Below are 17,205 nucleotides of genomic sequence, written 5' to 3'. Positions count from 1 at the left end.
AAATTATGACAAAACTTAGGCACACGGCCTTTTCCGATTTGCAATGCGCGTGCCGTGCGTCGTAGAACGCGGTGCATGCGTGGACCATTCGTCCAGCGCGCTAGCAACACGCTGTGCATTTGTGGAAGTTGTTACCATGTGCGCTCTGATTACGGTCTGTGTGCGCACTGTATGCGCCCTGTATGCGCTCACCGCGCTAGCAACACGCTATGCATTTGGTGTCAGCTCGCTGTAGCTACGACAAAAGTTGGGCGCACGACAACGCACTGGCCAAAATTGCAAATTTCCAATGCGCTGGCCGTGCGTTCCCCATGCGTCCCCTCTGTGTGACCGGGCCTTTAAGAAGGCGAGGGGGAAGTCCCCCCCCCCCCCCATCCACCGAGAATTTCTAACCGAGAAAAAATGAATTGCCTTTTCTGTTTAGTTAGGAATTATTAAAGGTAGTCAAATTATTGAATTTTGAATATTTTTTTCACAAATTTTCTGGTGATGTGAAGCCAAACTTCAAAAATAAAGAGAAGGGGCAACTGGATTTACATCTCTTGTAATACACGTATATAAAGCCCAATAGATAACGCGAGACGCCGTTCTTGTGTTAGACTGGAAAGTCGGTCTTTAATTATGATGATGATTGAACATAGTTATCCATCATTTACAGCTGTAGTAGGGTTATTACATTATTGAACACGTTGAACTAGTAATATCATATCGGAATCATATAACTCTAACTGTAACTAAATCAACAAGGGAGAGAAGGTAAAACAGTTTTACCCCACCCGCGGCGATGTAAATAACGGTCCAAAAAGTGAATTTCCAGCTGAAATATAAAGATCTCCATTAGCTGGTGAATATGAATGTGACACCCGTTCTACACATTTTTACATAATAGCAGTAAAAGAATGGTCCTTTGTTTACCTGAGGAACTGTATATTTTTTCCTCTTTCTTTGTCCATCATGTTCATAGTGTGGGTTGTTATACTTGAATGGAAGAACATTGTTTTAGCTATCTTTTTGAAAAAGGTAAAAGAAAATTCAAATAGCGTGCAATAAGTAACCTTTTTATTGAAGGAAATTAATTAGAATATATGATCAGTTTTCCCTGTACACCACGCCATTCTTCTACAAGATATTCGGTTTACTCAATCTGTGTGTTTCTTTCAATCTAGCTAAAAGAAAGCCAATCATAGTCGTAGTATATATTTATCGATGACATACCATCATGATGTTACAGAACTGAACATAAGTAATACTTCAATTAAAGATGTTGATATCAATATTCACTTTATTCAATTTGTCCTGCCACGTCACCAGATAAGAAGCCAACGAACTACCTCTCGGATCTATAAGCATGTTTAAAAGCACTTATCATATAAATAGTATTTCGAAGGTTTTTTAGAAATCATTTATTGTCAAGAGTCAAATTCACGCTCATATCAATATAATATTCTGACCACGCCGACATGAAGAAGCATTAATAATGTAAAAAGACTGGACTTAAGTGTGATAAAGATATATATTCATATGAAAGTGTGTTTTAAAAAATCGCATCCTATTAATAGTAGCTCGCATTTTAATTTTTAGAAATTTATAACATTTTGTCAATAGTCTCAAGAAATTTGTTTATATGTTCATTGTAAATACACAAATATAACATTTGTATTCTGCTTGAACACTCTGCTAGGTTCTGGAATCATCAAAATGATAAGAAATTTGACCCAGTCTTGGTAAAGTTACAAGCACTGCACACAGAAAGATGTTTATGGGACTACGTGGCACGTGCGCGATATCTATCAGGTCCAAATAGATATAATAATTTAGCACATATATCAATTAGTAGGCGGTTTCTCGGGAAAATTTGTATCATCACGTCAAAACATATTTTTTCACACATGATTGGTATTAAGAACTTCCATTTCATTTTTTGAGAGGGGGGGGGGGGCGTTTCCAAAACTGGTCTTTACCTTTAATGATGTTACATTAATGACGGTAAGAATAATTATATCAGACGTGTCGTCTATACTTGATAATACTATTCACTCTATTCAACATATCATGTCACATCACCAGATTGAGAAGCTAAAGCACTGGGACGCAGATCTGGGTTCTACAGCATCCTCTCATTACGCGAGAGGTCTCTGCTCCATGCCAAATATTCGATCACTGGATCTGTACAGTGTGAAGCTGAGTGATGAGTTTTACTCAACGATGGCCTTTGAGGCATCAAAATCAAAGGTAAACCCCAACAAAATTTGTTTTTCCCCAATAGTTTTGCATTCTTCAAACTGAACATGTGGATTATTTTCATTAGTCACAAGTGCTCTCGTATCAATATAATTAACCGTTTGGCCGAGCTGACAAGGAAATAAATCATGTGAATAAAATGGACTTTGGTGGCAGAATGAAATAGATCCATATAAAAGTGTGTTTTAAAAGCACGTATACTATAACAACAAAATTGCATTTTTAAAAAGAAATTAGTTTTGTATTGTAAATACTGTAAAACAACCTTTTGGGCTGAAAGTGTGTTTTTACGGTGTATAAATAAAATCAACAACAACAAAAAGTCTCAATTAGATATCAAATGAAAACTGTAGGTAAACAGATAACAGCTTTTTATTCTGTGATCACTGGTTCTGTACGATGTAAAGCTGAGTGATGAGTTCTACTCAACGATGGTAACTGAGGCATAAAAATCAAAGGTATACCCGAACATTATTTCAATTGGAAACGATTTGTTTCGAAAATTTTTTTGCATTCTTCAAATTAAACATATGGGGTCACTGTATTTTCAAACTTTTAAAAAAGAAATCATTTATTTGTATTAGTTACGACCACGCTCATATTATTATTATTATTAGTTTGGCCAAGCTGAAAATGAAATAAATCATGTGAATAGAATGAATTTTGGTGTCATAATGATATAGATTCATAAAAAAACATGTATAAAAGTACGTATTCTATAAATAGTATGTGACTTTAAAAAAAGAGAAAACTATTAGTTTGCCAATAGTCCCCGGAAATCAATTTATATGCGATTGTAAGTATACCGATATGACATTTTAATTCTGCTTGAAGAGACACGGTCTCTCTTTTCTTACTATCTATAATTAATCACATTTGTTCGTCATTCTTCGTCTCGTCGTTCCTTCGTCTATACTTGATAATACTACTCACTCTATTCAATCTGTCTTGGCACATCACCAGATTGAGAAGCTAAAGCACTGGAACGCAGATCTGGGTTCTGCTGCATCCTCTCACTACGCGAGAGGTCTCTGCTTCATGCCGAATCTTCGGTCACTGGATCTGTACGATGTGAAGCTGAGTGATGAGTTCTACTCAACGATGGCCACTGAGGCATCAAAATCAAAGGTATACCCAAACATGATTTCAATTGGAAACGATTTGTTTCGAATTTTTTTTGCATTCTTCAAATTCAACATAAATATGGGGTAACTATATTTTTACACTTTTTAAAAGAATAATTTATTTTCATTAGTTACGAGCACGCTCAAATCAATATGATTATTAGTTTGGCCATGTTGAAAAGGAAATAAATCATGTGAATAGAATGAACTTTGGTAAATGATGTAGATTCCTTTAAAAAAAAGCGTGTATAAAAGTACATATTCTATAAATAGAATGTCGAATTAAATAAAAAGTTATAGTTTGCCCGGAAATTAAGTTTACATAGCATTGTAAATAAACAAAATAACATATGCTTGAACAGACACGGACTCTCTCTTCTTACTATCTATAATTAATCACATTTGTTTGTCTTTCTTCATCTCGTCATTCTTTTATCTAACCAAACCCGTTGCCCTCGGGCCTTTTTTGTCCTTATATTTCTCTGTCTCTGTCAAGGTCTCTCTCTCTCTCTCCCCCTTCTCTTTCCCTTCTCTCTCCCTTCTCTTTCCTTTCCTCTAAAAGGCTAAGTAGAGGTTAATCATGTTATATTAATCACAATAGAAAATATTAAAAGTATAAATGTCGTCTATACTTGATAATACTATTTACTCTATTCAATCTGTCTTGGCACATCACCAGATTGAGAAGCTAGAGCACGACACGGCAGATCTGGGTTCTGCCGCATCCTCTCACTACGCGAGAGGTCTCTGCTTCATGCCAAATCTTCGATCACTGGATCTGGACGATGTTAAGCTGAGACATGAGTTCTACTCAACGATGGCCACTGAGGCATCAAAATCAAAGGTATACCCAAACATGATTTCAATTGGGAACATTTTGTTTCGAAAATAATATTGTATTCTTCAAATTCAACATATGGGGTAACTGTTTGTTCACACTTTTTAAAAAGAAATTATTTATTTTCATTAGCTATCAATATTATAAATAGTTTGGCTATGCTGAAATAGAAACAAATCATCTGAATATAATGAACTTTGGAGTCATAATGATATAGAGTCATATAAAAGTGTGTTTTAAAAGCACGTATCCTACACATGGTAGTTTACATTCTATATTTAGAAATTATTTTAAGTTGGTCAATAGTCGCAGGAAATATATTTAACATGTGTATTGTAAATAGACGGATATTACACTTTTATTTTGCTTGAACAGACACGGTCTCTCTTTTCCAACCATCTATAAATGATATTATTCGTTTCTCTTTCTTTATCCCTTCTGTCTCTTCTTACCACACCCTTTTCCCTTTGGGCCTTTTTCTCTCTATCTCTCTGTGTCTTTCCTCTTGCTTTACATTTCTAAGTAGAGGGTAATAATGGTACTTTAATGGCAGTAAGAATATTTAAATCAGACATGTCGTATATACTTGATAAAACTATTCACTCTATTCAACCTGTCATATCACATCGCAAGATTGAGGAGCTAAAGCACGATACGGCAGATCTGGGTTCTGCTGCATCCTCTCACTACGCGAGAGGTCTCTGCTTCATGCCAAATCTTCGATCACTGTATCTAGACGATGTAAAGCTGAGTGATGAGTTCTACTCAACGATGGTCACTGAGGCATCAAAATCAAAGGTATACCCAAACATGATTTCAATTGGAAACGATTTGTATCGAAATATTTTTTGCATTCTTCAAATTAAACATATGGGGTAACTGTATTTTCACACTTTCTAAAAAAGAAATAATTTATCTTCATCAGTAACGAGCACTCTTAAATCAATATTATAAATAGTTTGGCTTTGCTGACAACTGGGAAAATTTATCATGTGAATATAATTAGTGTCATAATGACATTCTTGTAGATGCATCTATAAACACATGTTTTTAAGCGCATATCATGTAGACAGGCTTAGTATTCCGCGTTGTTTTTTCTTGGATTATTTATTGCCCCAATAAGATATCACATGCACAACAAATATTTGTTGTTGTTTTGAATTCATGTATATGTTTGTAATTTTGTTTGTACTATTTGCAGGTCCCCCAAGTACAACAGTGTTTTAATCACTGATGGGGTTACCCTGGGTAAATAAAACAAAATAAATAAATAAATAAATAAAGATATAAAATACCCTTAACAGAAACAATAACAACAAAGAACAAAACTAAAGAAGAAAAAAAGGATTAACAAAAAAAAATGCCTTTTCAGTAGGTCTGTATGTCTGCTCTGTGTTCTGCATTTTGTCATTAAAGTTTCTCAACAAATATAATCAAGCCAGCTATGTCTTTCGTGTGGGATGCTTGATGCCAGCCCCTGTAGAAATGTTAGATTCTAATAGGCCTACTACGAATAACTAAAAACAATATCTCAAGTCTTTATTTCTTCAATTTATAGATAAAGGTAATTAATCTATAAAAAATAATTAGCAACAGTAATCAAATACAAAATATTTCTAATGTATTACTCAACTAATAGTTTTTTTACAGTACATAGTAATTTCTGTTACCATGAATATTTGGATTATAATGTTTTTTTCGTTAAAAACGCATTAGGAACCAATTAATGTGATAACTTAAAGGTAATACAAGGTTTTGGGAATTTTGAAAATTGAGTGGATAGTGAATCTTTACAATTTTGATATATTTGGATGCCCCTGTGGGTGAATTATAAGCACTAAACAAATTAGCCCCTAAAACACTTCTGTTTTCGAGAAAAGTTGAATATAAAAATTTACCGGTGCTCCCGGTAAATTTTGATAAATTTCAAATAGCGCCTATGGCCTTACAATGGTAGCTGCGACCATGAACATCTCAGAATATGTAGTTGTGATATATAATTTCCAAACGGGAATAACTAATCGGTCGATTTTAGTCAAGAAACATTGTTTCAGAGCTAAATTAATATCTTGACCTTAAGAGGGAGCTATACAGCATAAAGAGTTTATTATTTATAATTTCATAACTTCAGACTCGATTTCAACCGCGACAACGATCACTGAATATTGTAGGACCGCATATGCTTCCAATATGTTAATTTGAACCAAATTCATGACCCCATACCAAAACTTTGTAATACCTTTAATGATTTTATCTGATTTTAGCCGTAGTCCACATGACCGAGTTATCAGGTAACAACTTTCGCCTAAGACTGTTCTCACAATTTCCTTGTAAAATATACCTAATATCAACAATTTGGCACGCACAATGCCCACCCCCCCCCCCCCCCACTCCGGTAAAGGGGTACTTTTCATGCAACAAAGTTCTGCTCTTATTGCACAAAAATTGGGAACATGCATACGCGTACCCTAAATAACACTGAGTGTGTGTGTGGGGGGGGGGGGGCACAATGTCAACTCGCGTGCCTGCCCATTGACAGATGTATCACATATCTGAAGCAATATGTATTCATGCGAGTGTCCTGTTGTATTTAGTGAATTTAAAAGAACTAATAAAATGCTTACTAATCCACGTTAAAGGAAACAGATGAAATAAGTCTACTGAAAGCAAAGGGGGAAAAGTATAACATACTCTCTTGAAGATATCCTTTTGATGTAATGTCATCCCACAGATACAATACCTTAAGTACCTTTATTTAAATACATCATGCCATGCATATTGAAATGCTTTTTTGTTTATTATAATATGTTGATTCATTTAAATTATTAAAGCATAAATAGAAACAAAATAATCAGACTTAGTGAATGATAAAGTTACTGAGATGCAGATTCATCTGATATTAGCTGTGATTTTAAAAGGTGTTTATGATAGTAAAAACAATAATTGGATCGCATCGCAAATTTCACTTTGGTGTGAACTGAAAATTGTCTTTGCACACTAGATCCAGACGCTGATTATGCGGGATATTTCCATAACTCCATGTCGACTACACTCCATTCTCTCGCTACCACGCCTCCAGTCACTCAGCTTAACGGATATCAAACGAGTTGACATGGACGATGAAGAGACACTGGTATGTATCTTTGCTATTCCAAGATCGAAGTCAAAATCCTCTTTTTGTTCCAATCTCAAAAGGAAGGGGTTCAGAAAAACTAGACTGACTTAATACGAATGATAAAGAAATTGCCGAAAAGAATAATGTATTTTGTCTTAAAAACAAGTAAAGACGGCATACTACGGGCTGTTAGGTCAATCTACTGATGGTTTTATATGTCAATTATCTATACATGCACGGTTATAATTTTTTTCAATTTGGAATGAAGTTTAAACATGCATATTTTGTTTAAGTTCGTTAAATATCGATTGATGAATGATTGCCGTTTGCTATTTCTTATAGAGATTTTTGTTGCATATTTTTTCATCATCAAATGTGTAACTTTCAGTAATGTGAAATCATTTAATTTTTTTTTTTAGTCTGGCTGAACGAATATCACAATCAAAAAGATGATAATGAATACTACAATCCCGTCATCTTCCACTGAAAAAGGATGATTAATCCTCGTTAGTTTAATAGTTAGTTGGCTTTGGTCATGTTGGTGAAAACAGACGAAAAAGAAACATTTTAACGGAGGTCTCAGAAAAAGCGAAGAAATAATAAAAAATGTTATGGCATACAGGGGGTAATCCTCAATTTTTTTTTTTTTAGAGTCTTATGATATACAAACCCTTTTTTTTAAAAGAGGGTGGGGGGGGGGGGAGAGTAATACACGTTTAGGCCTAATGGAACATAATCTGCTGGATCACTAAAATGGAAAACAGAGAGGTATTTTTAATATTTTGGAAAAAGAAATCGGTTATAGTTCATCCGGAACGGCATCGAATATAATTTGTAATGTCAATGGAAGATTCTCTATATGATTTAAAATCTTGGCATCCAAAAGTTTACAAATTTTGTATTCTTTGTCCCGTTTTCCACAAAACTACTCGTTTGTTTATTTCCTCTTATTTTAAACTGACAAAAACCCTTTAGGTTTTATTATTGTATATTTGTGAACTATTTACTAAACATGATATGAACAGTAAAAGTAATACATTAAAACAGTAATGAGTCAGGTTTTCTAATATAATTTCTAACATTAGCGATGGTTTCCATTGAAATCATATGTAGTGAGACATTATGTATCACTGTTTCATGTAGACTCGTCAAATAACCTCAGTAGATGAGATATCTATGGATGGTAGGCTTGTGGCCAGTCTGTGGAATCTTGGACTTCATACATCATGTCCCCGAGTGAAACAACTCCAACTGAACTGGTCAAAGCACGAAAACGAGTCATCAGATATCATCACATTGGCTTGCTGTCCATTCCATCATCTAACCCGACTTCACATTCAGGGAAATTGGCTTGGTACATCGTCTACTGCACTGAATGATACCGTGTCATTTTGCAAGGCGGTTGAAACATCATGTCCCCGACTCACCAAGCTGTCCATTACCCGCATCAACCTGTACACCAAGAAGGCAGCTGAGATCATCCAACTCATGAAGACTCATCCACACCTGACAAACATAGAGTGAGTCTAATTTTGATTCACCAGGGTAATGATTGCCACATTATAATCAAAATCTTAGAAATGTACATGTTCAACACATTGTGGTACGACACATTTGGCTTACCTTTTTATTGTGATTATTTTCTCTCTTCTTTTCTTTACCTCTCTCTCTCTCTCTCTCTCTCCCTCATTCCTTCTCTCTTAATTAATTGTCTTTATCTTTACTAAAATTACTTTTTTGTACTCAAGTACAGTCAAAATAGTAATTTACCCAAACAAATTGCAAAATAATGTATCCCAACTAGGAATGCTTGTAATACTTTAAACAACAAACTATAAGTTTGTGAAAAACCAAATAAGGCAAAGCAGTTAATATTCCGTAATATGAAACATTTATTATTGTCTTACATGACATTATGCATTTAAATACTAAATTCAAAGGGTTTTAGCTCTTAAAATGGTGTTTTTGATCATAGTGAACACAATGACAACATTTTTAAAGACAACATTAGAGAGATGAAAATTCCTATTTCCTACCCGTTTCCATCACCTGGGTGGAGATTGGCAAATGTAGATTAACGTCTTGCCAAAGGTCATTAGTGCCGCGGCGAGACTTGAACCCCGTACCTTGGGATCTGCAGTCAGGTGACTTATCGACTAGAACACAACACCTCTACATTCAGCATGATGTTCAAAGACTTGCTGCATCCTATATTCACAGTTATGATACCATGGTTTGTAGTCATGCAATATAAATACAGAGCAAAATTATGCAAGGTCTGATGTGTACTAAAATAGTCATATGTTCTTACACCATAAAGCATACATCTCTGATGGCCTTTAAATAGAGTATTGTACGTCAGATTAGTTCAGAAGATAATGTATTGTGTCCCCAAAATGTACTCTTTTATTAATATAGTTTGGATTCGTGTGGAACTAACGCGGATCTTGATCCACTGATTTCTGAGGTAAACAGTGAAGGCAAGTTGACTGTCACCGTGAAGCAATAGTGGGGTAAGATATGACAATATATTACATGCCCATCCTTCGATAGATTCTTCTCCCTCTTTCTGGCATTTCATCGATTCAAAGTAGGCTATTTTTTATTATCCATATTTAACTCCGCCCAATCGATACTCAAGAATAAACAATGCACATAATTTAAGCTGTCTTTAATGTGTTTGTTCTTGCCTGATTAATATGATCACGTATATCAATAGTTTTGTTCTAGATCTGTGTAATGATATCCGGAAACTGAAACATAACAAATATCGAGAAAAAGACTCTGCACAACTATATGAACATTTTTAGTGAAAAAGTACTATTCCTTCATGTACATGATGTATACGGTAAAAACGCTCATTGTACATCGTCCTCTTCTTTTAATAAGCGATATCACCTTCATATCTGATGAAAAAAAGGAAAAAAAATACTTTATCTTATTTATTGCTCGACTTATAGAAATGTGTCAAATGATCATGTAGTATGCATCTCAGCAAGAAAAACTCTATTTAGAACCGTTGGTTCTTCAATCTTCACATGCTTCTTCAAATGTTGCAATATCCATGAAGTTGAATATACGAGTGTAAATTGGAAAGAAATTCCAACAAATTACACTGCTCTATCTTAGCAAACATAAACTACACTTAACACCTTGGCAAGATGTAGAAACATAAAAACATGCTTCTTAAAATATAGCAATACCCATGAGTTTGAATATATGAGTGTATATTGGAAAGAAATTCCTACGAATCACACTGCATTTTTCAGGACATGTGTTTCAATCAAACTGCCTGTGTATTCTTAATTCTGTTATCAAAACAACAACAAATAAAATTTCATGAAGAAATGGTGTCATTAAGATGTGTGATAGGTACGGGGTATATGCATATACACTGTTGGTCATAATGGTGGAATAATTATTTTCACCCCAATTTATTGAATGATTTTGACAATGATTTATTCCTATTAAATAGATCTAGATAATAGTATACATTCTCAGATTTTATTGAATGACAATTGGGGAATGTTTGTTTTGCGTGACTGCTAAAGAATGTGTGTGCTACTATGCTAATCAACTTGGGGACCTACGTCCTTAAGTCATAACTGACAGTAATGGGGATTAATGCATCATAAAAGGGCACTTATATAGCACATCGACACGGTTTTTATCCTGTGGGCTCACAGTAACTAGGCCATTGCTTAACCAATGAATCATGACTGTACGCAGCGGGCGCTAGGGGTACGTCGACGCCCTCACAAAAACACAAAAAACGAAGAAAATGCAATAAATTGTCAATAATTCATTGCATTTTGCCCCGACCCCCAACATAAACAAAATCTTCTATGTGGGCATGCCTTGAACCATAATGCATGACCCAAAGGAGGAATTTTTCCTGTTGGGAACTGGGGGAAAATGCAATGAATTATTGAAAATGTCATTCAATAAAATGTGAGAATGTATACAATTATCTAGATCTATTAGGAATAAATCATTGTCAAAATCATTCAATAAATTGGGGTAAAAATAATTATTCCACCATTATGACCAACAGCGTATGTGTCTCCTCTTCCTCTGCCTGCTACATGGTCATGATAGTGACATCATATTTGTAATAAAATCTTCCCTGCCTGAATACTTGTAGTACCTTTTTGAACAAAATTATTTATCGATATCAAATTGCTTGCAAATAGTAGTTAAATTCAAATATAATTTTGGGTTTACTAAATGATATCCTAGCATTTTACATCAGTTTCTCTCTTCTTCGAATGCAGACACGTAAATGAATCCATCGCCTTTCTGATTGGAATTTAGATGTACACGAAACAAATAGTTACTATATATTAAAATATTGTGTTTTACTCGTTAGATATCTGACCTACATGAATTTCAATCTCTGGAAGCTTATTCATAACTTATTTTTAAATTATTGTTGACTTATAATTTATTTTAAGAATGTCCCTATTGTCATGAATAGTATAGCTGTCAAAAGGTGGTTATATACACATGCACAACTTGAATTGATATATATATGTACTCATCCCAATAATATCATAAATGTAACTTTCTCTTCCTCCCCGCTCCTTTCTGTCCCTTTTCTATCCATGCTATTTTTGTTTAAATCTTGCTTCCATCCTAACCTAATTTTCCTGCATCGCTTCATATTGTATGCATATGTTTTTCATTTTTGAGAGGACGTCACTTCAAGCTTATGCTTAACCCTTTTTCTGTATATACCATGTCATTATCATACATCTAAAGTTATAAGATTGTAAATGCAAATATTTTGATGTATATGGAATAAATAAACACCATATGAAATAAATATCTAATTAGATAATTTAGAAATTACCTTTCTCAAATTCAACTGCAAAGATTCATTGCTTATTTGAAAGGTACTTATTTTCAGAAAACCATCATTATATATATATTGTTTCTGGAATTCTTATGTTCCCATAATCATAGCGGAGGTTCTAATTTGTGGGTTGGCCGTCAAGCAACAACGTATGGACGTTGGAAGATCACCCTTATCAGACCACATGATGGCAGCAGACAACTACGGACTTCAAAATGAAACTTGTCGAGTGTTGCGGTAACCGGGCTACCCGAATAATAACTAATGATACTAATTGAAGGATATGTAAAGTTAAAATGCATGGAAGATATTATTATAAACATATTACTGAATATGTCCTGTCTTGATACTTTTAATTAATAACTTTATAATTATGTTGAAGCATTTGAAGAAGGTTGATTTATTTTCGGAGCGAATTTTTAAGGTTAAGCAAAGCATTTGTTCTTACTGCAAGCACATATCATATCATAATATATCAAAACGACTGGACGACTAAAATATCAAATGGCTAAGGGCAGCAATTTATTTGTCTTTTATTTAGATGTCATTTAATGGCATTTAATCAATTCTAGATAGAAGTGCATGTACTTAGTATACCATCAGTTTACATATATTAAACCAGAATCTTATTTCAATCACACTTGAAGCTTCAAGATATTAAAGTTTGACGGCTTGTGAACCCTTAGAATTTTACTTCATCTTATAAAGGGGGATCCTGGAGGTGTCAATAGGATAACCATAAAATGTTAAAACAATCTATGCAATACAACCTAGAGCCTACGATAAACAGGCTACAACGTACAAGTTGTGTTTTTTTTTTTACCTAAGGCTTCTTCATTTCCTCTTTTGTAATTCAGTCCTTAAGTCCTTAATTTACAAGTAACTTCAAACAAATAAAAGTGATTTGATATAATTGTGAACTTATTTTTAATCCAAAAAGAAATTGTACTGTACAATCTTTACATTTCTGGTAAATAAAACTAACAATGTGGAACGTCAAATGTGAAATATGAAATGGACCGAACCGAATTTGAACAAATCTAAACTCTCTATTGATTGTTTAATACAATTCCAACCGGATTCTGTGTACTCATATTGGCTATTATGTAATGAGGATAACATACTGTTGCATTGTACTATTATAACAATGTCATCAGGAATCTAATCCGTAAGGATCTGTTGATATATCATTCATCACGGTGATATTGTATTCTGTAAGAATTTCCGGTGAACCAGGATTTGTTTCATGAACTACAGGTAAAGTAATTGATATAAACTTTTCCCTGTTTATTAAACCGACAATTCATTCATTATCAAGAAATATTGTTGGAAATACCGTGTGTAGAATGAATATACTCGATCAAGACGAGCTTTAGTCTTATTTATGTCCTATCCAATAAATTCTTGTTTTAGACATTAAAGAATTAAACGTATTTTTTTCTCTCAAAATGTTATCGTTATAGTCAAAAAGTGAACATTCTCATTTCTTGATAAGATGTACCAAAACATGATAACATGTGGGATGCGTACATGTGTGTAAATATGTCATAATCATTATATTATATATTTTTTTTAGAAGTATATTTTATGTTTTGGTTTGCTCTTCAGTCAAATGGAAATAGAACGTCCATACACATTGGATTCAAGTTGACATAATTTAAATTAATCATTATCAATTTCTATATCTTGAACTACTTGTCATGTATGGCCAATACTTCATTGAAGTATTGTTCATGGTTGTTAGCCTGAGAGTCTGTCGTGCTTCTTGAACATTATAAGTTTGACGACAATACAATGTTATAAAGTATGATTATATTTTGCAGAGTATGTACATGGTTAAACTGTGACAAGTGATCAGATCGTGCATACATACCATCTAGTGACATGTTTGTTACAGTCGTGTAATGTAATATAATGTAATATAATAATGTAATATGAGAGATTAGTAACCTTATCTCGTTTAAATATTCTTGTATTCAACTAATCATGATAATATTTTCTATTGAATTAAGTCAAATCTTGTGACATGCATGCAACTGCCATTGCTGCATTTAGAGAGAGTCTACCCTATCTCGTTTTAATATTCATGTATTCAACTATAATCATGGTCATATTTGTGGCATTTCATGTCAAAATCCTTTAGGCAGTAAGAGAGAGGAAGTAGTAATTTCGATCTCGTAATAATATTGTTGTATTAAACCTAATCAAGATCAAATGGTGTATACCTACAATCTAGACCTCTTTGAGACATGCATACAACGGTCGTTGTAGTAAGACAGAGAGTAATACAAAGAGAAGTATGACAGGGGGTAGTAAGACAGAGAGAAATCTTCATTAAATGGTTTGACAAAATGGCGTTTGATGGAACAAATATCTCGATTCACAGGATTATTGTCGTTTTATTTAGTAGCATGAGAATACGTTTCTATTTCCCATCACAATTATGCAATGTAAGTTATGTTCATGTTTTTCCTATGATGTGAAATCTTATAAATTGTCAAAGGTTTATTCTTATCTACAGTCACATTTAATTTCAAGTTATATAATATTTCAAACATCCAATGCTCCTGTACAGTGTTGTCACTATTACATTTTATCAATTTATACTCTATTATAAATTTCTTTCCACTTATGTCTATGGTGTAATGATCGTTTCCAATAATGTAATGATTTTTGTCACGGTTAGTGTGCAGTACACCTGAATAATGGAAAGTGAAGTAGAGTCTTGCTATGTACGTTACGTTGTGAGAGGTGTATTCTCTTCGTTCGAGCTACATTGGGAAAAAATAGATATAGCTCTTCTTACAGGCTCTTTGATTGCCTTGAGAAATTATCTTTGATATATTTCCCATGTTCATTGAATTGCTGGACTGCTTAAATGTGTTATTGATATCCGAAATGTATTGGATGTGTAAATATATGTATATATATAATATGCATGTATAATGTTCTCAGAAAGGGAATCACTTTGCATTCATTCATTCACGTCTTTTTTATATCTAAATTTATTTTACTAATACACCTGAGATTGTACATAATTGCATGTTAATAGTGGAAACATAGAATACGTATGACTAACTTAACAGTATCTAGGACTTGCAGAATATGGAATTTGTTGTAAGAACAACAAATGTTTGTGACTATCTCATCAGTTATTGTAGAGACAACAATTCCATGTATTTATCTAAGCAGTAAGACTGTCATTTGCTTTAAATGATTGTTTTATCATGTGATAAGCAACTTATTTGGTTATGTCGTAGACCTAATAGATCCGTTGCTAAATGTGATTTATATGTTTGTGCAGTTGTCATGTTTTGTTCATATTAAGAATTATTGTTACGGTCATTTTGTAAAAATATTTTGATTGTGTGTGTGTGTTTGTATGTGTGCGTGTGCGTGTGTGTGTGTTTTTGTGTCGATTTAATCGATTGCCAGCTCCAGGAGGACAACACTTACGTTGGTTTTATTTGTCCGGCAAGAAAGATCTGTATTGTTAATCCAAATACATTGTTATTATTCATATTCCTATTTCTGTATATTGTGAGATTTATCAGCATGAATAGACTTTCATCTAGACTGACCATAGTAAGTTTCACAGTGTTGAAATATCAATTATTCAGTGAACCAACTTGAACCAAGATATTAAATGGTAACAAATAATATCTATTTACAACAAATCACTCATAGTGAGATTTCCCAAAAATGCAGACATTTCGACAAAATATATGACTACTTGTTTCTTTTTTCTCACAAGCCTAGGAAGTTGTCAATTGAAGACAATATAATACCTTCGACCTTTACCAACTGACTGTGTATCAGAGTTATTGTACGTGACTGTGTACATTATCAGAAATATACGCACTTACAGAGAATTACAAACAGATAATATGTAATAATGTAATAATAGATAATGTGTCTTTGTACATAATGTATACAAGAGAAAGTTTGATCTATAACTGATTGAACTCATGGGATTCAAACATTTCTTGTTGTTGAGAGATGGTAGAAGGAGATATATCGTAAGAAATTGAATAAAATAATTATGAAAGCCATGTACATTTTAAATTATCGCCTCAGAGCTTCATTTACGTAAACTGGAATAAGTCGGATAAGAGGTGGGCAACATGAAGAAAGAAAGAGGGTAAAGCGCTTTTCACAGACGAGAAGAAAGGATTGGATTGGAGAGTGTATGAAAGAGAGAACAGGCGTGGTGTAAGTAGACGCTGAAAGATGGAGACGGACCAAGAGAAAGTGAGAGAGAGAAAAAGAGAGAGAGAGAAAAAAAAAAGAGAGATTGAGATGGGGAGGATGAAGAAAAGAAAGGCAGGGGAATAGCGACAGAGAGAGAAATAGAGAGAGAGAGAGAGAGAGAGAGAGGGGGGGGGGCTATACGATGACGTTACAATATAAATTATCGTCAAATTCGTACTCTTTCAGAATAGAATAACGTACTTTAAAAAGTTATTTGGAGTATTTTTTTAATTTTGACGCGCGCGCGTACATTACTATGCCCAGATATTGACCCTTGACCTGAAGTTTATGTGTACCAAATTTGGTTAAGTTTTGATGACTGGTTATGAAGATATACATAAGATTTACGCTAACAGCAAAGAGAGAGGGGGAGAGAGAGAGAGATAGAGAGAGAGGAAGATGGGATGGAGGGAGGGGGAGAAGGGAAGAGAGGGAAAGGCAAGATGAAAAGAACATAATTTGACCCTCTCTTTATCTGTCTATGGCTCTGTTATCTCGCATCCCACCCACATGATACCCCCCCCCCCTGCTTAATGGCTCAAACTTTGTAACGCTCATCATCTTTTCTTGTTTCTCTTCCTCTTCCTTTCTCTTCCTCTTCCCGTCTCTTTCTTCTCCTCTCTTCCTCTCTCTGCCGCTCTCCTAATTTATTTTGTTCTTTTTGGGGAGGGCGCTCGTGCCTCTCTTTCTCCAATATCTGCGCCGCTGCATAATTCATGCCAATCATCAATTATTTGTTTTAAAAATAAACAAATAATAGTAAACTTCCTTGCTCGTAGAT

The 17,205-nt window shown here is 34.1% G+C and overlaps 1 protein-coding gene across 2 annotated transcripts; it reads left to right on the top strand.

The window, feature by feature from the left end:
- Positions 1-1,946: 1,946 nt before the first annotated feature.
- Positions 1,947-16,238, top strand: LOC105440335. Of its 2 annotated transcripts, XM_030987277.1 has the most exons (7): positions 1,947-2,232; positions 3,205-3,369; positions 4,837-5,001; positions 7,205-7,336; positions 8,462-8,838; positions 9,737-9,831; positions 12,284-16,238. In XM_030987277.1, the coding sequence occupies exons 1-6, from the start codon at positions 1,981-1,983 to the stop codon at positions 9,825-9,827; spliced, it is 1,182 nt and encodes a 393-aa protein (XP_030843137.1). In that variant the 5' UTR covers positions 1,947-1,980; the 3' UTR covers positions 9,828-9,831; positions 12,284-16,238. The 2 variants fall into 2 exon arrangements, with proteins under 2 accessions (XP_030843137.1, XP_030843138.1); XM_030987278.1 differs by lacking the exon at positions 4,837-5,001 and having other exon boundaries at positions 1,949-2,232.
- Positions 16,239-17,205: the final 967 nt, after the last annotated feature.

The sequence above is a fragment of the Strongylocentrotus purpuratus genome, unplaced genomic scaffold (assembly GCF_000002235.5).
Source record: "Strongylocentrotus purpuratus isolate Spur 01 unplaced genomic scaffold, Spur_5.0 spur5_scaffold_16, whole genome shotgun sequence".
NCBI classification, from domain to species: domain Eukaryota; kingdom Metazoa; phylum Echinodermata; class Echinoidea; order Camarodonta; family Strongylocentrotidae; genus Strongylocentrotus; species Strongylocentrotus purpuratus.
The sequence above is the reverse complement of the archived record's forward strand: the minus strand, read 5'-3'. Positions and strand labels throughout refer to the sequence as shown.

Bases quoted from the DNA above. Each gene is read 5' to 3' on its own strand.
- LOC105440335 (XM_030987277.1), top strand. From the start codon at position 1,981: ATGACGGTAAGAATAATTATATCAGACGTGTCGTCTATACTTGATAAT. The intron at 2,233-3,204 runs GTAAACCCCAAC...GCACATCACCAG, and splicing joins TTGAGGCATCAAAATCAAAG to ATTGAGAAGCTAAAGCACTG. The intron at 5,002-7,204 runs GTATACCCAAAC...TTTGCACACTAG, and splicing joins CTGAGGCATCAAAATCAAAG to ATCCAGACGCTGATTATGCG.